The sequence below is a fragment of the Arachis duranensis genome, chromosome 6 (genome assembly GCF_000817695.3).
Source record: "Arachis duranensis cultivar V14167 chromosome 6, aradu.V14167.gnm2.J7QH, whole genome shotgun sequence".
NCBI lineage: Eukaryota > Viridiplantae > Streptophyta > Magnoliopsida > Fabales > Fabaceae > Arachis > Arachis duranensis.
Genome location: NC_029777.3, coordinates 84,431,194 through 84,457,033, shown reverse-complemented (window position 1 = coordinate 84,457,033; position 25,840 = coordinate 84,431,194). Strand labels below are relative to the sequence as shown.

The 25,840-nt window shown below is 36.5% G+C and overlaps 3 protein-coding genes across 5 annotated transcripts; all 3 read left to right on the top strand.

The window, feature by feature from the left end:
• The first annotated feature begins 1,313 nt into the window (after positions 1-1,313).
• LOC107494360 (pentatricopeptide repeat-containing protein At3g22150, chloroplastic) lies at positions 1,314-5,995 on the top strand. Of its 3 annotated transcripts, none has more exons than XM_052251344.1 (3): positions 1,314-4,878; positions 4,989-5,212; positions 5,569-5,995. In XM_052251344.1, exon 1 carries the CDS (start codon positions 1,376-1,378, stop codon positions 3,920-3,922), a length of 2,547 nt encoding a protein of 848 aa, XP_052107304.1. In that variant the 5' UTR covers positions 1,314-1,375; the 3' UTR covers positions 3,923-4,878; positions 4,989-5,212; positions 5,569-5,995. The 3 variants fall into 3 exon arrangements, with proteins under 3 accessions (XP_052107304.1, XP_052107303.1, XP_015970900.1); XM_052251343.1 differs by having other exon boundaries at positions 5,416-5,995; XM_016115414.3 differs by having other exon boundaries at positions 4,989-5,995.
• A 5,898-nt stretch (positions 5,996-11,893) lies between these two features.
• LOC107494329 (uncharacterized) lies at positions 11,894-14,383 on the top strand. Its single transcript, XM_016115387.1, has one exon. The coding sequence runs from the start codon at positions 11,894-11,896 to the stop codon at positions 14,381-14,383; it is 2,490 nt and encodes an 829-aa protein (XP_015970873.1).
• Positions 14,384-18,965: 4,582 nt separating this feature from the next.
• LOC107494361 (cationic amino acid transporter 4, vacuolar-like) lies at positions 18,966-25,363 on the top strand. Its single transcript, XM_052263359.1, is given in 14 exon segments — positions 18,966-19,126; positions 19,298-19,653; positions 20,546-20,747; positions 21,059-21,143; positions 21,245-21,507; positions 21,600-21,696; positions 22,309-22,481; positions 22,571-22,637; positions 22,986-23,144; positions 23,248-23,488; positions 24,170-24,278; positions 24,537-24,649; positions 24,837-24,912; positions 25,024-25,363. Coding segments are annotated over 13 exon segments (1,917 nt in total). The 5' UTR covers positions 18,966-19,126; positions 19,298-19,478; the 3' UTR covers positions 25,181-25,363.
• The last annotated feature ends 477 nt before the right edge of the window (positions 25,364-25,840 follow it).

The following is a 25,840-nucleotide window of genomic DNA, read 5'->3' as shown; positions in this document are numbered from 1 at the left end:
TGAAACTTATGATATCTCTTACTTATGTATACGAAGTATAATCGCATTAACGTATTTTTGTGTGTGATTAATGGCTATTGACGTTTATTTTCTTTTACAGGCTCCTAATTATATTATCAATCTTTAATTATTATGTATGTATTTTTTTTAAGCATCGTAATATCTTATCACCTTTAATTTATGATTATAGCGTAAAATTTTGTGTAATAAAGTGTTACAAGTTTAACTTGTTTGTACAGGAAGAGAAATGGAATATTTCGCGCCTATTTTCTCTAATTTAAAGCGTAATTATATAAATTCATTTTATTAGTCCAGTTAAAAAAATAATAGAGACTCGTTTTAATATAGCTTTTGTGTTATTTATATTTTAAGAATTAATTTTTTTTTACTTATTTTAATAAAAACCTCAATAACTCACCTTTTCATTTTCTATTTAAATGATCCTAGAATATTTTAAAATCTTTTATAGATTATTTAGAAATAAAATTATTTAATTAAAAGAGAACGTGCATATTTTATTTTATATTATAAAATTCAATAAAAAAGTACTAAAAAATAATAAAATAAAAGATAAATTATAATTTTTATTTTTAAAATTTGATAAAAATTTTAAAAATAATTTTAGGTTTTATTTTGTTTTAATTTTGTTTCAAAAATTTTTATATTTGCATCAAATATATTCCGGTTACTAATCTTTCAAAAATTTTAAAACCAATTCAGCAATAATTTTACAAGAATAACCTTTAACGCAAGTAAACCAAACACAGTTTTGAGAAATTATTGGTGGATTGATTTTGAATTTACACTACAATAAAATGGAGCATTTGTAACAAAAAATTTGTATCAAATTTAAAATTGTTACAAAAATAAAATTAGACACACTAATACGTGATAATATTTAAGTGTGTCTAAATATATCTGAAAAAAATTTATTGTTATTAAGATACGGTTGAACATAGCAGACATAATAATTCAATGCTGGAGTGGATCATCTCCAATAAAAAAAATTAAATAGTATCTAATATAGAATCTCATTCTTTATTGTTGTCTCTCCTATTTAATTTTAATCTTATTTATAAAATTAAATATAAAAAATCACACTTTATTCTTTTAAATGTTAATAAAAATGGAGAAAATCCATTTTCAATTCAATGAAGTGATCTTGCTTGTCTTAAATTTATTAAACAAAATTAAAATAAAAATAAAATTTAAAAATATTTTTAAACTTTTGCAACAAAGTTCACACAAAAATAAGATGAGAACTTATTGGTCAAGGTCTCAAGGATGATTTTTTCACCCTATCATCAATGAATTTCAAGTCCCAACACCGGTTCACCTCTAATATCAAATCATATTCTCCGACACACTCTCAGCAATGCCTTCTTGTACAGCCATTAGCTCATCCCCTTCCCGCTCCTTCACCTTCTTCACCGTCGCCTCTTCCTCCTCTGACTCACCCAGGCCCAGCTCATACTCACCAGTTCCCACACTCTCCGAAGATACACACCCTCCCAGGCCCAAGCCCAAGCCCATTCCGAAGCCCACAACTCCCACCATCCGCTCCCGCCTCAGCCAACTGTGCCAGCAGGGAGACCCCCACCTTGCGCGCCACCTTTTCGACTCCCTCCCCTTCCCATCCACCGTCCTATGGAACACCATCATCATCGGCTTCGTCTGCAACAACCTGCCCCTCCACGCCCTCCACTTCTACGCGCGTATGAAGTCCACCCCCTCAACGCGCTTCGACTCCTACACTTTCTCCGCCACTCTCAAAGCCTGCGCCCTCTCCCTCAACCTCTCCACCGGAAAAATCATTCACTCGCACTTCCTCCGCTGCTGCCAAACAAACCCTAACCCCAGCCGGATCGTCTACAACTCCCTCCTCCACATGTACTCCACTTGCTTGCCACCAAACGCGACCCAACCGGAACGCGATTATGTACTCAAGGTGTTCTCCGTTATGCCCAAGCGAGACGTCATTGCTTGGAACACCTTGGTTTCATGGCACGTCAAGACGGAGCGCCACGTGGAAGCCGTTAAAGCCTTCTGCCAGATGATGCAACGGGGAATAACGCCCAGCGCCGTTTCTTTCGTGAATGTGTTCCCCGCTGTGGCTGGGACTGGGGATTCGAGAACCGCACGTGCTTTGCACGGGTTGGTTGTGAAGTTTGGGAATGAGTATGTGAATGACTTGTTTGTTGTGAGCTCTGCTATTCTTATGTATGCTGAGGTTGGTTGTTTGGAACGGGCGAGGGTGTTTTTTGAGCGGTGCTCGGAGAAGAATACCGAGGTGTGGAACACCATGATTGCAGGTTATGTTCAGAATAACTGTCCTGTTGAAGGCATTGATGTTTTTGTTGCGGCATTATATTCGGATGAGGCGGTATGCGATGATGTAACGTTTCTTTCTGTTATCAGTGCTGTTTCGCAGCTGCAGCAGGTAAAATTGGCTGAGCAGATACACGCCATTGTACTGAAGAGTTTGGTGGTTTTGCCTGTTATGATTCTCAATGCAATCATGGTTATGTACTCGAGATGTAGTTCTGTTGAAACTTCGTTTAAGGTTTTCGATAAGATGGTGGAAAGGGATCACGTATCATGGAATACTATAGTTTCTTCCTTTGTGCAGAATGGTTTAGATGAGGAAGCATTGATGCTTGTCTGTGAGATGCAGAAGCAGAAGTTTGCTTTTGATTCTGTCACGGTTACTGCCCTTCTTTCCGCAGCTTCTAACCTTAGAAACTCACATGTTGGAAGGCAAACTCATGCGTATCTAATTCGGCATGGGATAGAATTTGAGGGAATGGAGAGTTATCTGATAGATATGTATGCAAAATCTGGCTTCATTAGAACTTCCGAATTGCTATTTGAGCAGAATTTCCCGAGCGACAGAGATCAGGCCACATGGAATTCTATGATTGCTGGTTATACACAGAATGGGCTCAATGAGAAAGCGATTATAATTCTTAGAGAGGCATTATTACACAATGTAGTGCCTAATGCAGTGACCTTGGCTTCAATTCTCCCAGCTTGCAGCTCAATGGGAAGCATAGCCTTTGCTAGGCAAATTCATGGATTCTCCATTCGTCATTCATTAGACCAAAATGTTTTTGTGGGAACTGCTTTAGTTGACACATATTCCAAAACAGGGGCAATTGCTTATGCTGAAGATGTCTTTGTCAGAACACCTGAGAAGAATTCAGTCACATATACTACAATGATGATGAGCTATGGACAGCATGGGATGGGAAGAAAAGCTCTTACCTTGTATGATTCTATGCTGAGATCTGGCATTGAGCCCGACGCGGTTACTTTTGTTGCCATCTTGTCTGCTTGTAGTTATACTGGTTTGGTCGATGAAGGTCTTCAGATATATGAGTCTATGGAAGAAGTGCATAAAATTAAGCCATCCATTGAGCATTATTGTTGTGTTGCGGACATGTTAGGGAGGGTCGGGAGGGTGGTTGAGGCATATGAGTTTGTTAATGAATTGGGTAGAGATGGCAATGCAATAGAAATCTGGGGATCGCTTCTTGGGGCTTGCAAAAATCATGGATACTTTGAATTGGGAAAGGTTGTTGCAGAAAAGCTGCTAAATATGGAGAGAGAACAACGGATGGCAGGCTACCATGTTCTGCTCTCAAATATTTATGCCGAGGAAGGAGAGTGGCAAAATGTTTATAGAGTGAGAAATCAGATGAAGGAAAAAGGTTTGCAAAAGGAAATAGGCTGTAGTTGGGTTGAGGTATCTGGGTTTTTGAACTGCTTTATATCCAGAGATGAGAAGCACCCTCAGAGTGCTGAGATATATAAGGTCCTGGATCAGTTGACCAAGGACATGAAAGATGCAGGTTATAAACCATCTTTTGGTCCAAATTTAAATATGACTTTGGAGCCCAATGAATTAAAGTCAATGGTTTAAAACAAATTTTATGAAAGTGAGCTACAAATAGCATTTTACAGCGTGCATTTGCTGAGGAAATGTCATGGTTGTCAGGGATAAGCATAATTGATAATAGTGGTCGGCATATGCTTATCCAGACTACTGGGACTGCTGCTTTGTGACAGCTAACTAGGCTGGCTATTTATTCAAAACAGATTGTTGTTGATTGCCTCCACCAATTCATGTACAATACAGTTGTACAGTTGTCTTGAATCTCAGCCTGGGATGTTTATCGGTTGGCCCAGATTGTCAGTTATCCCTGCCATGTTTTAGGGATGTAAATGGGTTGGGTTAGGTCAGGTTTGAGGGAGAATAAGAACCCATCTAATGAAAATTAATATGTTCGGTTTGGATCGGTTGGCTCAGATCGTCAGTTATCCTGCCAATGTTAGTATGTTACACACATAACAATATGCACGTCGGTGCTGGAAATTCTGTGTGGTTTTTATTATCCAATAGTTTCACCTCATTTTCTGCATAGATAGTTAGATACCTTTGTTCCTGGTACTAAGTGTTCAATCTAATAATATTTTGATCATATCACCGCAACCAATGTTAGGTGATGTAATTGGGATGTACATCAGGAAGTTAGCGTTTTTGTTGTGCTTCATAAAGTGACCAATGTAAGTGTATAAGATGCTGTAGGTGATTCCCCATACAAGTTATGCTAGAGGCATTGACCTTCCATAAAGATGATAACTTGGAAGATAAACTGCATCGTTGGGATTGTTGTGTCCTCTATAGATAGTTAGAAATTCAACTCAATACAAGTTAGCAAGTTACTGAATCTGATGTCAGTGCACATTTTGGGATGCTGTTAGAGAATGAGCAAGGGTCTGATGTTACTTGCTAGTGGAGAAATGTTTTCTGCACAAAAGCTTGTCTTTGCTGCTCAATCACCTGAATTTGAATCACATTTTACAATGGTTTCTAAGGTTTTCAAGATAGCACTTCCCTCAATCTTTTTATGATTAGTTAGGGTAGCATATCTTTTGCTTGTTGACTAATGTTTATTGGGTTTTATTTATTCTTTTTATTTATACAGACACTCTTACTGAAGATAAAGAGCTTTCCGTCTTCCCTTCAATGCTTGACACATTTGTGACGAAATTATTGGCTGCTGCTGAAAAGTCCAAGGCTTGAGTGGATGTGCTTATTTTCTACTTTTTGAAGACTTATCTAGAGATTCATTCACACTTTTTGCTGATCATTCTCATGCTATAGAACTGATCCATCTGTCTACAAACTTTTTTTATGGGAACCTCATTGGTGAGTTTCCTGCATTTTTTCCACCCAAAACTATACCTGAGTTAATATTTGATATTCAGGTACTGTAGTCTGTAGATAAAATCTTACTATATAGTTAAGGGACAAGATAAACTTTCGCCCCATCTCATTTCATTTTATTATTCTTGTTTTAACATTCGATAAATGCCTAGTGATCTGTTTCTTTTTCCCTCTAAAGTGAACAGGAGGCCTTTTTATTCCATCTGTTAAATCGACACCTATACACGAGGATAGATGTCCCTACTTCATAAATGTTCATATCTACAATTATTTGGCCACTGATATGTGATTTACGATATTTGGCTCCATCTGACGTAAATTATAATTTTTTGATTGAGATGTTGTGGCTTGCTCTACCTGCGGATAAGCTTCGTATATGGATGGGGAGTATGGGAGACAGGGACGACCTCCCACAGGGTGGCAACACAATCCAGATCCACTGGTACTCACCCGTCTTTACCGGTTGGGATGGGTAATTACCCGATTCGGTGCAAGGCGGGTTTTTGGTGGGACAAGTTTAGGAAATACCTGCCCTGTATATATAATATATAGAGTAAAGTGACAATTAGATATTCATAGATTTCGATCTCAAACTAATTAGTTCTTGAAGGAAAAAAAAACTAATTATGTTCTCTACGATAAAAACTATGGACATATATGTCCTTTCATCATGAACAGTGCGAAACAAAACGGAGTTGTCCATATATTTTATTGTCTACAATAATGTGTGTTGCATCGTGAGAATAGAAAAGATGTAATTTTAGACATTGATGCATTTATTATCTTTTGAGTTTTTATATAACTTTTATGATTTGTTTTTTATTTATCATGAATTCTACTAAAACAGGTGAAGTTTTGTTTCAAAAATTATTATCTAAACGACGATCTTTCATAAATAAATACGTCGTAGTAAAATAACACCATAATTAAGTTTTTTGTGATGTATTGATAGAAGAACATTACATATCTATGTTTGCTATGGTGGAAGATCAAATTGATATTTTTTTCAAGAACTAATTAGTTTAAATTCAAAATTTTTAGAAATTTAGTTATCATTTTAATTTAAATTTTTTATAAGATTATAGTTATATAAATTTTAAAATTTAATTTTATTTATTAAATTTTAATAATTATAAAGGCAGGTAAGAGTGAAATGAATACATCCGAAGTAAGTTAGAAACTTAAAATTCAACTTTTACTATCCAAAATTCAACTTTTACTATCCGTAAACACAGATGAAACGGACTTTTTACAAGTCATTGTAACACAGAGCAGAGCCGAAATGGAGTTAGATAGGACACAGATTCACTCTTCCACCTGCCACCCATAATCCTACTTCTCATTTCACATCTGCAATTTTTTTTCATCCTCATTTATGAAAGGAAAATATTTCTCTCAATCCCTATTTTCTTTTGAAAAGATATAATTCTATGAAACTTTTACAAGATTATTTATTTTAATAAAAATTACATTAATTCTATTATAATTAAGATAAAATAGATTTAATATCTTTCAATTACATTATATAATAAAAATAATAAATATCAAATACTTAAATCTTAAAAGTATATAATATAATTTTAATCGAGAAAGCTCTTCCTCATAGTTCCCAACTCACATGCCAGTTGCCACTTTCTGTACACGCCAAAAATGCTTTACATTTCTATATCTGCTATTTAATTCCTCAATTTTCATTCCTAAAACATATTAGCATGAATATTAGTTTTTAGCAGATGTATCACCGATTCATTATTGATAAATTAATAACATAAGACGTGGTAAGTTTTATCTTATATATCAGTATTTTAATAATAGTAAAACAAAAGATAATTAGACCAATTTAACTTATATTAGTATCTTTTAAAAAGTAAATTATACTTCTTTTAGATTAAATTGAGTTATGTAATTTTCAATGATTTTTTATTTAAATAAATAAAAATCTAATATTTAGGTGTATATATTTTTTGGAGTTGAAGACACAAGTTCAATTTTCTCTAAGATAAGATATACCTCGGAAGTTCATCCATACAAGAATAATTGGTGCTGTCTGTGAGAACGAATAAAATAAGGAAAAGGATAGGTACCAACATATTATCTGTCAATTTCTTGCCAACAATGATTAATTATTATATTTTAAACACATATATAAAGAGACACATCCAAAAAATATATCTATAAAGACACTTCTATTAAACACAACTATAAAAAAGACATTTTTATTAGACACATCCACAAAGACACTTCCATTAAACACATTGATAAATAAGAGTTGGCAGATGTTGGCAGAAATATTATTGGTAACATAGCAGGATTGATAAAATAATTCTTACTCCTCTCAAGTTCATAAAACTTGATTTACATTCAAATTTTTGAACCAATTTCAACAATCTTGTTTAAAATTTTATTTAATACCTTTAATCAAATTTTAATTTATCGTAACTTTTTATAAAATATGTTCTTTATACATTCGAATTACTTTATTTTTATGTATCATAATATTTCACATGTCATAATCAATCAATGAATCAATCCGAAAATAAACTCGACTTTCGACCAATATGAGAAAAAAAACTCGGTTTTCAATCGATACAAATATAAATTTATCTATCAATTTTGCTAACTTTTTTAAAGTTCTCTATTTACATAAGTAAAATTATATATTTTGTTTACACATATTTTTATATTTATATTTTGTGTAACTAATATTTACTGATTTATTAGTTATATTCAAATCTTAATATATGTTCTATACAATAAAGACATATGACAACCATGTCAATTAAATTTTTATTTCATTATGTGCTATATTCTTATGGATTAATGATTTCAAATCTTAAAATCAGATTTTATAAAAAATCAATTGTATACAATTGTTATAGTATTCACTTTATGCTATTAAATTTTATGTTATTATTTATTTAATGCATAAAATTAAGCAAAAAAATAGTTACAAACATATAAATTTGTTATTTTTGCACAAGAAATATATTTCATAGTTAAACAAAATTTATTTATATTATTAAATGATTAATTATTTTATTGCTTTATTAACAAGTTAATGTAGATTCTACGAAATAAAGTTCAAATTTTAATAAATAAAATTAAGTAATTCACATTTGGTATGTGATATTTATACGTCATTTTCTTCTCTATAATTATCAACTTTCAAGGCATATTTTTCTGTTTTGAACTCCTATAATTTTATCATATATATTATTCAATATATGCTGTGATTTTATACATATTTATTTTCTCAATTTATCTTATTCATGTCATATGACCTTCAATATAAATTGTAAATATTCAATAACTAATTATTTTGAACGAAAAATTCATCAATAAGTTGTTGTAGGCCGAAAAAGTTCTTAAGACAATTAACCATTATATCCTCGGATCATACAATCGATTCTATCAATAGATATCTATTTTTGAACTTTTAAGTTCACATACAATCAAATGCTAAAATTGTTCTTAAGCGAAAAAACATCCCCCACACAACTATCTTATTAATTGAATAACTCTTATCACTTAATTAATAACCCGACTAAACTTGAAGGCTCACCATATCATTATTCACTTATCTTTTAATCGAGTTATAACTCATTTTATTTTTCTAAACTTAGCCTGGATCATATGATCGGTAGCTTAGGGGTTGTGATCCGTTATCTTATAGCTCAGTCTTTATTGTGCATTATGAGTCATAACTCGACCTTAATTATCATTCATTCTTTGCTTGTAACCGACACCTTCATTATCGACTTAATGACCATTATTTCCATCTTAATGATCAAACGGTCATAGCATCAACTTTATTCATCAATTTTATGCCTATAAAAAGAAATTTCTATATTTAATCTCAGAGACACACATGATAAGTTTTATTTTATGTTTAATATTCTATAATTATAGAATTTTTATACCTCTTAACATATGAGCGTCAGAATAGAAATATACATCTTTTAGAGATAAAAAAACAAGTTCAATTTCTTTTAAGACGAGATATACCTCCAAAATATTATCATACAAAAACAAGGTCTATACAAAAAAAAAAAGAAAGAAAATTTTGCATCTGCGCAATAGGAGATAGCTTGGTTTTATACTTTTATACTTCTCAACCTGACACTAATTCGGGGTGGCTAATTTGATTTTGGAAAAAAGATAGATATGTCCTGACTTTTTAAATTTTTGATAAATACATTTTTTATAAAATTTAAATACAAACAAGTCTCTGACTTTAACAAGTGGAGGACAATTTAATCCTTCCGTCTATTTGTCTCTCATATACTAAACGGAACTGGCTAACGTGGCTGAAACGGTGTCCAAGTGTCCGTTACGGTACCACGCTGGAAAGGGAATAAAGTTCGAAGGACAAATAAGTCCTTGACGTCATTTTACAAATAAAGTTCGAAAGACAAATAGGTCATTGGGAATTTTTTTTCATTATACTTCTATTATGAGAATTTAGTTTATAAAATTATGCTTGTATTTTGAAATCTAGTTAACTTGTTGTATTCTGCAATTTAAATTATTTGTATTAAAATTGCAGAAATTGGGCTTGTTCTGTTTCTACTTTTTTTCTTAAATTGCATTAGTTCAGTTTTAGTACATTTGTGTAATTGTGTATTATATTAGAATTTGTTAAATTGCATTAGTTCAGTTTTCATCATATCAGTGGCATTAGTTAGCATCAGTTTATTTATGCATCAAGTTATCATTAGTTCATTTGTGCATCATTCATGTATTAAGTTAGCATTAGTGTATTTGTGTATTATATTAGAACTGGTATTTTTATCCATAATAACATTACGAGAATAAATTTTTTTAAAAATTATAGTTTACTTTGTTCTAACAGTATAAATTATGCATGACACAAAAGATTTATAAAATCAAACTACTTTTACAAAAAAAAGTCGTAAGTTGACAAAAGTTTCTAACTAAGAAAACCAAGATATCTGCAGATAAAAAATTAAATAATAAGATCTTTAGTTATTATTTTTATATGAAAAGTCTAATTTTTTATTAATAATTAATTTTAACATTCGTTATCTAAAATTTAAAATAATTTAATGTGTATACTTTTACATTTAAAATATTTTAATTATAAAAAATATTGAATGACGTATTTTGATTTGTCAAATTACTAATATAAAATATAATTATATATAGAGTAAAAATAGTAAAAAGAAATATAAAAATGGAAAGAGGTAGATGAGAGAATTTAGGAAAGGAGTTTATTAAGTTTGAAAAAAAAATTCTCAAGGACCTATTTGTCCTTCCAACTTTATTTGTAAAATGACGTTAATGACTTATTTGTCCTTCAAACTTTATTCTCATTCTAGCGTGACACCGTAACGGACACCTGAACACCGTTTCAGTCACGTCAGCCAATTTTGTTTAGTATATGAAAGACAAATAAACGAAAAGACTAAATTGTCATCCATTTATTAAAGTCAAAAATTTTTTTATATTTAAATTTTGTCAAAAATATATTTACCAAAAATTTAAAAAATCAACCTATCTGTCATTTTGTTTCTCATCATCACGAAATCGGAGTGGATACACGAGTTTTACATTTGTCTATTTATTCAACATTATCTATGTCACTACCACGATTTAGTAACATTTTGAAGTTTAGTTTTTTTTTTACTAGACTGCGAGAGATGTATAGGTTTAAAGTTCAAATGTAATTAATATTCAAATTCTCCCATGACTTACATGCATGAAAATAGGATAAATATATAATAAAAGCTGGTATAAGATTTCAGGTAATATTAAAACTATTTTATTTTATTTTGCTAAATTTTTCAAAGTTGTACATGTATTCACCTAACCATATTTGATAGAGAAAAAAAAAGGTTGATTTTCTCTATTTATCTAATGTATAATAAGTAATAACTATATTTTAAAAGACAAAATACTTAATTTCTCTATATTCTATTTGCGGGTATTTAACTTGGACCAACTCATTCGAATAAAATTGTCTATCCGATTTACTGCGAATAGAATAGGGTACAGTGCGAGTATATCTACAGGTAAAATAAGGTACGGATCAGAATATACCATGTCTTATCTTATTCGCACCCCTAATATATTATCTAATATATATGTAAAAGTTATAATATATATATAAAAGTTAGGGCAATTTACTTAAATAAATAAAAAGAGGGATTTCTTTACGTAAATGTGCAAATCTGTTTGTTGTTACGATTTTGTGCAAAACGGATTTATATGTAAACCGTGGCAACCCACCACGGTTTCTAAACATGCATAAACCGTGGGAGGTCACCACGGTTTAGGAGCAAAATTTTGTAGGAGAAAACCGTGGTAGGTCACCACGGTTTATGAAGGAAATTTGGCAAGCATAAACCGTGGGGAGTCACCACGGTTTATGAGGAAAAGATATAAGCACATAAAACCCGGTGGGTTACCACGGTTTATGTAGAATAATGGGCAAAAAACGTGGTGGGTTGCCACGGTTTACTATGACAGAAAATCTATATATATGTGGGTGATTCAAGCACCAGAAGAGATCATTCTCACAATGGCTAGTGAAGAAGAGAGCTTTCTTGCTCTGGTGCATTGCTCTGGAAAAATAAAAAAAGCAAAAGCCAAGGTGTGAAGTTCACCGACAGAGAACCACTAAGTATTTTTATCAGTTCGTCGATGAGTTTGTCGGACTTGAAGAACAGCATCTTGGAGAAGCTTGGCGTGTTGGGTTGCAAGTGGGTGAAGAAACTATTCTACAAGATTCCCATGGCGGTTGTCTCGACCGGTGTTCAGTATGAAACCTTTGCGGTTAAGGCTGATGAAGATATTAGGGTTCTGTTCTACTGTGTAAGGAGTTTTCCGGAGATCAGAATCCATGAGTTGTTCGCGAAGTTGGAGGTTGGTGTCGATAGTTCTGGGGCATCCGCTCCAGTTCCTTGCGTAGCTTCCGCGGGTGGTGCATCTAGTTCGATGCCTGCGGTCAGACCGTATCTTCCGCCGGTTCAATCACCTTCTTTTGCGGATGACTTAGAACAAACGGAGGTTGTTGGTTCTGTCCCTTTGGAGCATGCAACAGTCATTGAGCCTCCCAACGTTGTGGGCACCGGTGGTGGCCTCGTGCCTTATCTCGGAGAATTTGGTGGACCTGATCAAGTAGAGAATGCAATGCGTGACGATGAGTCTGACCAGGAGCCTGTTGATATCGATGGTTACAGCGACGAAAACACAGGCGGCGATCCACATGCGCAGCATCGGCCTTCAAGTTCTGCTTCTCATCAATACCCTCCACACTTCTCGACACTAAACTTGGAAGCTCTTGGTCAACAGGAAGACAGTGGTAACAGAGTGGGTAGATCTTCTACAGAATTTGAGATTGGGCAATCGTTCCAGAGTAAAGATGAAGCTGTGCTCAGTGTGAAGGACTATAGCATTCGGCGAGGTGTTGAGTACAGAGTCATCGAATCGGATCATTTGAAGTATCATGGAAAATGCAAGGAATTCGGCAAGGGTTGTACTTGGTTGATTCGTGTAGCGCTTCGTGCACGAAAGGGAACTTGGGAGGTTAGGAGGTACAACGGGCCACACACATGCCTCGCAACTTCTATTTCAAGTGATCACCGTCAGCTGGATTATAACGTTATATGTGCGAGGATTCTTCCTATGGTTAGGGCGGATGCTGCGGTTACGGTAAAGGTACTTCAACAAGCGACAGAAGCTGATTACGGTTTCAGGCCTAGTTACAGGAAGGTCTGGTTGGCTAAGAAGAAGGCAGTGGCACAAATATATGGAGATTGGGAAGAGTCTTACGCGGAGTTGCCCCGTTGGATGCTAGGGATCCAGGCGACAATGCCGGGAACAATCACGGTGCTGAAGACGTCTCCGGTTCAGATTGGTGGTGGGGTTGATGAGTCAACGATGTACTTTCACCGACTTTTCTGGACATTTCCACCCTGTATCGAGGCATTCCGGCATTGCAAGCCACTCGTCAGTATTGATGGTACCCACTTGTATGGGAAGTATGGAGGGACGCTGCTGTTGGCGATAGCTCAGGACGGAAACTCGAACATCCTGCCGATAGCATTCGCCCTTGTGGAGGGGGAAAATGCAGAGTCGTGGTCATTCTTCTTGTCCAACCTCCGAGAGCATGTGACTCCTCAGGAGGGTATCCTTGTTATCTCAGACAGGCATAATGGGATCAAGGCGGCCCTTGAGGCACCTGAGACTGGATGGCTGCCTCCTCGTGCTTTCCGGGCCTACTGTATAAGGCATGTGGCAGCGAATTTCGCCCTAACGTTCAAAGGTAAGGACTCAAGGCGGTTACTGGTCACTGCTGCCTACGCCAAGACTGAGGCAGAGTTTTACTACTGGTTCGACATCATGCGGACTGAGAATCCAGCAATGTGTGACTGGGCCAACCGTATGGAGTATGACAAATGGACCCAACATGAGGATGCTGGTCGACGGTTCGGGCACATGACCACAAACATCAGTGAATGTGTGAACTCCGTGCTAAAGGGAACTCACAACCTGCCGGTCACATCGTTGGTTAAGTCAACCTACGGGAGGCTTGCTCAGCTATTTGTGGTACGGGGACAGACAGCAGAGGCACAACTCGGATCCGGCCATGAATTCTGTCAGGCATTGGTCAAGGCTATTGATCGGAACCTTAGAGACTCCAGGTGCTTTACTGTGACATTATACGACAGGCATCAGTCCGAGTACACCGTGGCTGAGACAACACCAACGGGGACGTTCTCTCTTGGTAGCTATAGAGTTTCTCTTAAAGATCACCGATGCGACTGTGGTCACTTCCAGGCGCTGCATTATCCATGTTGCCACGCCATTGCCTGTTGCGCCTACTCCCGGCTAAACTGGGCGTCATATGTTCACGAAGTGTATCGTATGACTGAGGTGTTCAACGTTTACAAGCAGGGGTTTCTCCCACCTATTCCTGAAGGCTTGTGGCCTCCATATGGTGGCCCAACCATCATTCCTGACCCTAATCTGCGGCGTGCAAAGGAAGGTCGTCCAAAGGCAAGCAGGATCCGTGGAAACATGGATCAGTCTCAAGAGAATCAGCCGAAGCGTTGTGGGCTATGCCGTCAGCCTGGGCATACGCGAAGGAACTGTCACCAGCGATCACAAAGTGGTGGAGGGGATGCGTAGATCTCATGTCGTGTAACCCTCTTCTATGCTGTCTCATTTGTTTCGTGGTCTAAATAATGTTAGTAATGCGTCGTTGGTTAAGTATGTCACTGTCAACGTGTTTCATCAACAACGAAATCTCAGTATAATAAACTCCTTTTATTTTATCAGTTTCATTAAACCACTTTAGATATCTTTCATAATGTGCATTATAATATAAGCCATAGAGGAACACATCAAATATTCTGATGCAGGTTACACTACATGGTCAAAAGATAAATAATATTTAACAATAAGTCTGAAATCCATAAACACTAACAAGCATGCACAATACATAAACTAATTAGCATGCTCAATACATAACGTAACTACCATGATCAATACATAAATAAACAAAGAAAGTACTGGACAGGAACATATAACATAACTAATCAGAATCCTCAATGGTGTCACTGTCATCATCGTCGAACTGGCCAAGCAAGTGCCCTCCTGTGCCACACAAAGGAGGACGTCTAACCCGCCTAGGTCTGTGATCTGCCGCTGGTGCTGTGGGGTGTGCGGGAGCCGCGCTGAAAGCGGAGGCAGGTGTCCCTCCTAAAGCAAACCATGGGTCGGACAGCGAAACTGCTGGCTCGTTCAGGTCAACTGCCAACTGAGCCTGAACATCTTCACTGCCTGGCTGCTGAGCACTAAACTGGGCATGCTCCTCAGGCATCTGTGGCCTATAATGGGTCTGATCATCATCCCTAAGCATGTCAGCTATGTCTCTGTAAAACTCGGACTCAGTAACAGGATCAGCAATGTCCACCCCAACAGCCGCGGTCGTAAACTCGGCAAAACCATATGGGCTGACGTTCCCAAACAGCTGTGAGCTAGAACCCACGTCGAACGTCGGCTGATCCATGGCTGATGCTGATCCAACTACATCCTCAGCGGCCACGTGACCAGTGCCACCCCCCTGCTCGGATGGTCCTCCATCAGGCCCACCTCGACGGTCAGGCCGCGCAGGTGGCCGTCTGCCTCTACGTCGAGGAACACGGTAGTCCACTGGATCCCCAGCCTCAGCTCCAGGAACGTCCTGCTCCAATCGGTCGGCAAACTCCCTCCACTCGCGATCGGTGGTCCGGGTCCTAATACGGCGACGCCGATCGACTCGTCTGTTATCTGGTCTGTCATAAACATGCACTCTAGGAGGTGCCTGGGACGACCCTCTGTGACGCGCCTCCTCAGTCAACACAATCGGCCTCGGATCCTGAAATGCTACATCTGGGGATAGGAACCTGTGCGCCACACGGCACCACCACTCTAGGCAATCTGCTGATGGACCAGGGTCGAGGACTCGATCGACCCATATGACTGACTGATGCCGGTTCTCCCAAAGCTGGTGCCACTCCTGATAATATGTAGGAAACCACCGGTCTCCACCCCTACCATCCTTCGCATGTAGCCAATCTATGTTCAGAGCTACATCTGGGAGATGCTGAACACCGCCGAACTGGGGTAGAACCTTATCCACCTGATGCCACTCGATCGCAGCAAAATATATCAGGCTAGTGACGGCCGTCCAAAGCCGTCGGTGCTCATCAGCTAGTATCTCCGGATGAATAACAACAGCAACATCAGCAGAAGAATAAGGCTCCCACACAAACTGCATAGAAACATTAAGACGTTCATGAGGCAGTGGCATGTAAGAAAAACTAGTACGACCATCAGTAATAAATAAATCACTCACATCGTGGACACGCAAACGATCAAGTGCAAGGCGTGCGGAAACTAATCTCCGTGCCCCTGCATCGTTCCTCGGAACAAACTCGGCCCACCTACAATTTAAATTGAAATGATGTCAAAACAAACCATAACACTAGCAATTTTTACAATTTAGGAACGCATATTTTTTAACCATACCTAGAAGCAAGCGGAAAACCGAACAGGTCAAAACCAGTGGGCCTCAGAGTGGGAAACCTCCAGAAAATCCAAGACTGTAGTAGGTGTAGCGGCCCAGCCAAGTTAACGACGTTTCTGTTTGTACCACGACAAAGACACCTATACAACCAGGCTAGTGCAGCGGAGCCCCAGCTATATCTGCCCAAGTCATCCAATGATGCCAAATAAGGCAACCAGCGAAGGTGTACCCTGTTTGCATTCTTGTCCGCAAACAGTTGAGACGACAACAGCATCAGGATATAAGCGCGTGCGTATACACGCACGGTTTCATCAGTAGCATCTGTAGGGAGAACTCGGAACCTCTCGTGGAACCAGGTGTAGCACACTGTCATCTGCTTCACTTTACTCTGTGGAGATAACTCCCCGAACAACTCCCGGAACCACACCCATGCTGGTCTACCGTGTTCCATCAGATTCTCAAACTCAGTCAAGCACCCACTAACGGGCGCACCATCAATCGGCAAACCCAGCTGATACGCAACATCCTGTAAAGTAATGGTGCACTCACCAAACGGCATATGGAACGTGTGGGTCTCCGGACGCCACCGCTCAATAAATGCGCTAAGCAGAGACTCATCAACCCAGAACCACTGACTGTTTAGCCTAGCAAGATGATACAAGCCCGCAGTCTCCAGATACGGTATAATCCGGTCATGTAAGGGCATATTCTGCTGCCGCCTAACGGCTGTAATAACCCTACTAGGCTGCAAAACGTCGGAAATAAAATCCCTTAACATACAACCATTACAAACAACAACATACATAATACTGAAGCTAAGAAAACTGTGCACATTAAATTCATGGATTCTGTTATCGTGTATTAAATACTGAAGCTAAGAAAACTGTGCACTCACTACAACAAATTAACAATATAAATACAGGAAAAAAAATCTTTGAATAAAATATTAATAATGATAATAAAATATTGTGCAAAAATACTATTAACCACACTAAGAAGATAAATAAGCATAATAAAATATGCATTACTAACAATACCGATAATAACATTAATATTTACGTAAATAATATTAATCAGAATCACAAAACAAATAAACGTAATAAAATAAAAATATTTACTAGCAATATTCCTACTAACATATCAATTGCTATATTAGAATTAAATTTAATTACAATAATAATAACAATAACAGTAACTAACCTCTTCGTCGATATATACTGCCACGTGAGCGATGCCATTTAGTCGGTACAATCGATCCTCATCCTCCATTGGCCCCACCACCCACTTCTCCTTCGCTGCCTCCAAACCTTTTCCCAAATTCTCTCTACAACAATCAACCCACTTTCTTCCTTATGTTGCTAATAAATCCGTCCCTACCTTCAGCGGATTACTTATATATGTAGATACACGTAAACCGCGGTGGGTTACCGGGTTTTACGTTCAACATTGTTTCCTCATAAACCGTGGTGACTCCCCACGGTTTATGCACGCCGATTTGCCTTCGTAAACCGTGGTGACCTACCACGGTTTACATGTAAAACCATTTGCTCCAAATCCGTGGTGACCTCCCACGGTTTATGAATGTTTAGAAACCGTGGTGGGTTGCCACGGTTTACATATAAATCCGGTTTTGCACATAAACGTAACAACAAACAGATTTGCACATTTACGTAAATAACTCTCCCACTTTATTTATTTAAGTAAATTGCCCTAAAAGTTATGTATGTAGTAAAGAAAGTGAGTATTGAATCCATAATCTTTCTCTCATAAAAACTTGAAATAACCACTAAGTTAATTGATAATCATATTATTTATACTTTTATGTTATATTTCTTTAAGATTTTATTGTTTTTAATTTTAATTTGAACTTAGTTTTTTATCTTCGATTTTATTAATATGTATGAAATTTGAAATGGTTGAATTTTATATTTGCTTAAATTTTTTTTATTTTTCTGCGGGTAGGATAGGGTTTAGAACTTTAGGGTGCGAGTAGAGTTAGGATCGAAAAATTCTCATCCCGCAAGTAGAGTATGGTAAAATTTTAAAAAAATTTTTAACACGCGAATAGGATTAGGGTAGGGTCTAAACCCTACCCTACTCATTGCCAATCCTAAAAGAGACAACACAATTCTTAACTTTATTATTTTGATAAAAAATGATTCATCTATTTAAAAATTCATCAAATACTAAAGGAGTAGAGGTTTAAAACCTATGAAATACGGATACTTTGCTGAGTTGTTGCCGTGTCTGCGTGCGGCGTGTCGGACACATTTCGGACATGACACTCACCAACACTTGTCCGACACGCGTCTCTATTGTGTCTAACCGTCTCTTAATAAAAAAATAAAAAATTTTTCTCCAAACACCTTTAGACCTCAATACCATCACGTGTCAACATGTCCATTCTTATATCATAATATCATTATGATTTATCTAAAAAAATACTATATATTATTATGCTTGCGGACGTATCGTGTCTATCCGTAGATGATAAATTAAAACCCACAAATTATAAATAAAACTTTCATTAATTTAATTGCTGTTTGTATTTAATGATTTTAAAAAAAAAATGATTATGTTGTTTCAAAATAACAAAGTCAGGATCATTAACTTAATAATCGTTGAATTGACTGTTTTAATTTAGATAAGAATTAAAGAATTAAAACTGTTTATTTACTCCTCTTTTTTATTATCGTCGTCTTCCACTTTGTTCTCCTTACGGTTTCGAGTTTTTCCGGAATAAAATTGAGGAAGAAGAAAAATCCAAAATCAAGAGAGGGAATTAAGAATTTAGGATAGAATCTATTGCCTGTTGATTGTTGATTGTTGATTGTTGATTGTTGAATGTTGATAAGGATAAGGTGATTAGATGATAGCAAAATACTGGCGTGGATCCCAGTAAACATTCTTTTTAAAATTTTATCAATTATTTTGACAGAAATCTATGTCCATAAACAATATAATATAGTATATAGTTTCAGGCACAATATCATATCATTAGATTAATACTTAATATGGTTTATTGGTTTCAGGCACCGCAGTGCCACACGCAACAACTGCTTCTGACTCATAGCGGGTAGCATTATTTGGGCACAAAATTTTCCGGTGGGTGGGTTCATAAAAGTTTGCAGCTTTTCCTGGAATAGAAAAAAGTTGATCAGTGTTCAGAATTAGGCCGATCATCATCATCAACTCTTAATCTTGTTGTGGACGATGATAGTGAAGGATGAGAATGGTGGTGTTGGTGTTGGTGTTGGAGGAAGGTCGTCAAGTGGATTTGGGAGCTTTATTAGAAGGAAGCAAGTTGATTCAGTTCAATTCAAGGCACATGGTGGTCATCATCATCAATTGGCTAGGAAGTTATCTGCTGTGGACCTCGTTGCTATTGGTAAACTATTCAAGACCTTAACTTTGAATTAGTAATTGTGATTGAGTTCTTGAGCATTTGTTTGGAGTATACGGTATGTTAGTTGATGCTGTAATTTGTAATGTTGTTGTTTACTTTGTATCTGTTATGTGTGTATACTGTACTTGAATATGATCATTTGCTTTTACTTTCCCCTAACTAAGTACGTTGTTGGTTGTGACGCATGTTTGAAACAAGTTTGGTGATATTTTTATTTAATTTATTTATTAGTTTTGTTCCCCTTCTTTCTTCTGTTTCTATATATGAGTTTGTTGTTTTGGTGTTCTTGGTGGATATTGCTAGGGTGGAGTGCCTTGTCTTGTTTCTGGGGTTTGCAAATTCGAAGTAGGTTTGTGCAGATAATTACTATATGAATTTGTACAACTTGTTTTTCTTTGCTACTTTCAATTATTGTCTTTAATGAAGTTAAGTGAAAGTTAAGGAGTATTCTACCAGAACTAGACAATTTAGAGTAGATTTCAGAAACATGACAAATGCTTGAAAAGTTTGTGCTCAAGTAATTTACTGATTTTTTGCATGGTAAATTATGCTTCTTTCTTTTTTTTTCCGAATCCAGCTGGTGAGAAAAGACTTGATTTTTGTTTTTGTTGTGGTTGCTAAGAATGACACCAAGTTTCTTAGGAGCTTTCTTACTTTTTAGAAGCTAATTTGGTTTAATTTTCGTTTCTCTTCTGAATTATTTCGGTTACACTTTTGGTTGTTCATAAGAAACAATGCCTAATTGACACCACATATACAATTGCTAACTTTGGATTTAATTTGCATTTCCTCTAGTACCTGTGCATATAGCATTTATCTTCTTTGTACCGAACATATTCTTTTCCGGAGTTAAGTAACCATTCTTTGAAATCAGGGGTTGGATCTACAATAGGAGCTGGTGTATATATTCTGATAGGAACAGTTGCTAGAGAGCATGCAGGACCAGCACTTGTGATGTCACTTCTCATTGCAGGAATAGCTGCTGCATTATCGGCTTTTTGTTATGCGGAGCTTGCATGTCGATGCCCCTCCGCAGGGAGTGCTTATCATTATGCATACATATGCCTTGGAGAAGGGTAAGTAACAATTAACTATAGGTATATTAATTAACTGAACTCCTATGTTATTTGAACTATAGTTATATTGATTAACTGAACTACTATGTTATTTGAAGAACTACTCTGGTAATTTTTTAGCACTGCCAGAATATTTAAATGGTTAGTAATACTATCCTGCTACCAAATGTCTCTAACGGAGTGAGGTTAATGCATTTGGTGATATTGATGATTTTGTTTTCTGAAAAGAATTTTGCTTTGGTGATTACTATGTTTCCTTGTTTGCTTTCATCATATTAAATCCATGATTTCATTATTGCTGCTATTCTCAGAGTTGCTTGGTTGGTTGGTTGGGGCTTGATTCTTGAATATACTATCGGTGGTTCAGCTGTTGCTCGTGGCATAACCCCAAATCTGGTTTGTTAGGATTTTTTACTGTTTTGTCTGAAGTGCGAACTATTTTTCCCTTTTTTCCATTTGTTGCATCGTTGTATTAATTTTTGTCTTGCTTATTATAGGCCTTATTTTTCGGAGGGTGGGACAATCTACCTTTCTTTTTGACACGGCAAACATTACCAGGTCTTGGTGTTGTTGTTGATCCATGTGCTGCTGCATTAATTGTTATTGTGACCTTACTCCTGTGCCTTGGAATCAAGGAGGTATGATTTTAAAATACAAACATGTACTCTCCCTTAAATGTCTGTGCAATGCTTTTCGTCATTATAGTTGGTGGATATCTGGGTTTCAAATCTGGATGGATTGGATATGAGCTACCTAGCGGGTAATGTATGGTGTGTGTTTGTGTGTGGCTATCTGCATTAATCTATAACACAACTCTGATTGATATAAGATGAAATGTCGATTTTATCTCAGGTATTTTCCTTATGGAGTGAATGGGGTGTTTGCTGGGTCTGCAATAGTTTTCTTTTCATACATTGGGTTTGATGCAGTCTCCAGCACAGCTGAGGAGGTAAATATTCAGTGCACACAATCATTGTTGCACATTTCATTTAATTTGATGAATAAGAATGTCAGACCTGTCATTATTCTGGTAGCGGTTGTAGGCAGAATAATTCTTTGTAGCTGTCACAAGCATCCACAACTTTTCTTTTGTTCTTTGAAGTTGATATTGTTAAGTATATAACATTCATGTCTCTGTCTCATAGTATGGCATCAGCATCTGTGATAAAACAGTTTATAGTTTCGACTCTTATTGGCCTCCATTCTTTTAATGGCAACCCGGTGCACAAGCGTCCCGCGTTTAACGCAGGGTCCGGGAAAGGGCCGCAACCAAGGTTGTAATGTACGCAGCCTAACCTGATAATTATATCAGTGGCTGTTTCCACGGCTTGAACCCGTGACCTTGAGGTCACGTGGAGACAACTCATCCGCTGCTCCGAGGCTCCCCTTCCTCCATTCTTTTAATGAAATGTGAATAATAGTTTAATTTTTTCAGAAAGATGGTTCTTTTCACTATTTAAACTTGTGAGTGGGTAATTGTTGATCTTTCTTAGGGAAACAAATAAAAAACGACATTCTCTTGATTATTGTATCTAAGCTTTTCTATGTCATTATCATGCAGGTTAAAAACCCTCAACGAGATTTGCCCCTTGGCATATCAATAGCATTATGTTTATGCTGCATTCTTTATATGCTTGTATCAGCAGTTATTGTTGGCTTGGTACCATATTATAGGTTGGACCCTGATACTCCGATCTCGTCTGCGTTTTCTAGCTATGGCATGAAATGGGCCGTGTAAGGTTTGCAAGTGGCACACTGTTTCATTGTTTAAATATATGATGTCTGTTTCCATTTTAGTTTAAACTCCACTTTCCCCTTGGCAGCTATGTAATAACAACTGGAGCTGTCACTGCTCTTTTTTCCAGTTTGATGGGTTCACTTCTTCCTCAGGTGCTAATTTAATTTATTTGTTTAACATCTTTGTTGATTTTCACTTGGTCACGGTCTTCTTTGTTTTTTATTTATTTTTTAAATTACTTTTCCCATTCATCTAGGTCCTATAATTGTTTTGGGTTATTTTATTTTCTTTATGAATGGTATAGCATTAGAATAAATGGTACAACAAGAAGTCAGGAACTGACATTGGTCAAAATGTCAAAATAATCTCACAAATAACATTTTCTTATTTAAACTGCAAGCAAAGATGGATGTGGGTAAATTCTGAAAGGCATTTTGATGTTGGTCTAAGGAAGCTTTTATATCATTAATTCATTATATACTTGGCATTTATGTTTGCAGCCACGAACTTTTATGGCGATGGCTAGGGATGGTTTGTTGCCCTCATTCTTCTCAGACATCAATAAACACACGCAAGTTCCTTTGAAAAGCACTATTCTCACTGGTGTCCTTGCAGCCACTCTTGCATTCTTTATGGATGTTTCCCAGTTAGCAGGGATGGTAAGTTCAGGTGGACAGGAGCTAGTGATGATAACTTGGAAGATGTGTTTTCCTTAGATTTTAAATATAAACCATTGATATGTTATTTGCTTTGGGAATACAGGTTAGTGTGGGAACATTGCTTGCATTTACCACTGTTGCAGTCTCGGTTTTGATCATCAGATATGTTCCACCTAATGAAATACCTATCCCAACCTCGCTTCAAAAATCTATTGATCGGCATTCTTGTGGTGATGATGAAGATAGGGCAAGTCCTATAGATACTGCTAGTTATTGTGATAATCACCTATATGGCAAGTCAGAGGCTCTGCTTGGACAACCTTTAATTATAAAAGAAACCAAAGGTAAATATTTTGAATCTTCTGATCCCTTTATGAAATGATTTTGGATAGATTTAAGAGTCTAGGTGTATCTGTAATTTTGCAAGTATAGAAGGCTTCTTGTACTGGTTGATGATTTATGTGAGATGGGATTGGAAATGTTACTCATTGGACTAATTGGTGTGGATTAGGTTATTTCTGTTTGAATGCATTCAGGTAATTTTGCTGTAACTTTGCATTGTCTAAGCTGTTTTGGTGACATCCCATAATTATGGCCCACCTAACTTGACAATACTCTCCTTTGGGATCAGCTCAAAACACTACTTTTTCGAGTCAAGCAAGAGAACTGTAATCTATACATTTTAACCGGGAACATATTTTAGTATCTCTTTTAACCTATGTATTTTGAAAATTTCAATCTATATCTGTTAGGGACTTGGGTATTATTCGTGCCCAAAGTCTCACATCAGGTAGCGTAGGTTGATTGTTGTTGTATTTAAAGAGAGTGGTTCTTCCCTTGTAACAGATATCTTTTAAGGTGTGGTTTTTCCACTTTCCTTAGATACATAACAACATCACATGCACACAAAGCCCATTTTGATTGTGTAGAAGTTTGTTTTTTTTACTGTATCAATCTTTGCATGATTGCATCCGTCTTTTATGATGTGCTAGTTAATGAACTTGTGTTTCAATTTATTTGCAAAGAAGAACAAAAAGAGAAAAGTAGGCGGAAACTTGCTGCATGGACTATTGCTCTTCTATGCCTAGGAATTCTCATAGTTGCCTTTGCTGCTTCAGCCAACGGGTGCCCCAGGTCTGTCAACTTTGGCAATCCTCATTCCTCCATTTAGATTAACATGAAAATCATCTTACTTTCCCTTTTAGAGATGGTTTTCCACTAAATATTGCTATTCTAGAGATATTTTTGGTTGACTTATTAGCAGTAAGTGTGTAATCCTGTGGTATACATTTTTGTTAAAAAAAGTAAAAAGAAAAATAAACGAAGAAAGACTGTTTCATTTGGGTTAGCAATTTAAATGCCTTTGAATTCTCTTTTGTTCTGCATATGCAGCATTTTGCGATTCACATCGTGCGGAGTGGGTGGAATTCTTTTTTTGTGCAGTGTTATTGTCCTTACCTGCATAGGACAAGATGATGCAAGGCACAGCTTCGGACACACAGGAGGTATGGGCATACAAATTAAAATATCTAAATTAGTCAGATTCTGATGCATTGGTAAAAAGTAAATTTTTGTAGCTAGCTCATTCAGATGTTAAACTTTAGCAAAGTGTAAATCTTTCTCCGTTGTTTGTCTCTTTTCCTAAGGAGCTTTTGCTGAAATCTTAATTGTTCCTGATACCTTGTATTTCAGGTTTTGTTTGCCCATTTGTTCCATTCTTACCTGCTGCCTGCATTCTTATAAACACCTACCTCCTAATTGATCTTGGGTGAGAAATCTCTCCACATCTATGCTTCTTGTTTAGTGTATCCATAGATGAGTTTATGGACGATAAACACGAGTACCAATGTCTGACCACTCTCTTGTGATTGAATTTCAGAGTTGCCACTTGGCTGCGAGTGTCCGTGTGGTTGCTGATAGGAGTGTTTATATACTTATTCTATGGCCGCACCCACAGCTCGCTGTTAAATGCGATCTATGTTCCCTCAGCATGTGCTAATGAAATCCTTGGAATTCGAGAAGAACATCTAGCCTAGTTAGTATTCACACAGCAGGGACCAGAGTTCATGCATGACCTTCTCCATTTATTATTTAGTTACACCAATTGTAAATTTACTATTCTAAATTCAGGACTTTGTTAATGGTAACAAATTGATGGGGGAGGAGGACCCTTATTGTTGCATTCCTTGTCTATATAGATAACTTATTTGTTTCTTCAACACTGCCTGTGAATTTATGTATGCAGAGTGGGTAAAAAAGAGGGCATTATTGCATAGAAGGAGAGGGAATAATAAAGATTTACAGAGTACTAAAGTTTCAATAAATAGACAAAAGTACACATGAAAGAATTTAGAAGAGATAAAAGTACACATAATCGTAAATATCATAGTACACCTCAAATATTGTTTTCGATGGACAAAGTGTCATGTTGTAAGGGTTTGATGTTTACAAATTTTTAAGGGTAAAAAACACAAATAAACCATGGAAGGAAAGTTGTTATATGAATAAGCCAAATTGAAGATTGATTCACAAATGAGTCAAAGCATACATATATGTAATTCGAACCTATTTGGTTCGAAATACACACACATAAATCGAACCTATTTGGTTCGAAATACACACACATAATTCGAACCTAATTGGTTGGAATTACACACGAATAGGTGCCATAACATAATTCGAACCTAATTGGTTCG

Excerpts from the sequence above, each read along its gene's own strand:
- LOC107494329 (XM_016115387.1), top strand. The coding sequence starts at position 11,894 with ATGAGTTTGTCGGACTTGAAGAACAGCATCTTGGAGAAGCTTGGCGTG.
- LOC107494360 (XM_052251344.1), top strand. The coding sequence starts at position 1,376 with ATGCCTTCTTGTACAGCCATTAGCTCATCCCCTTCCCGCTCCTTCACC.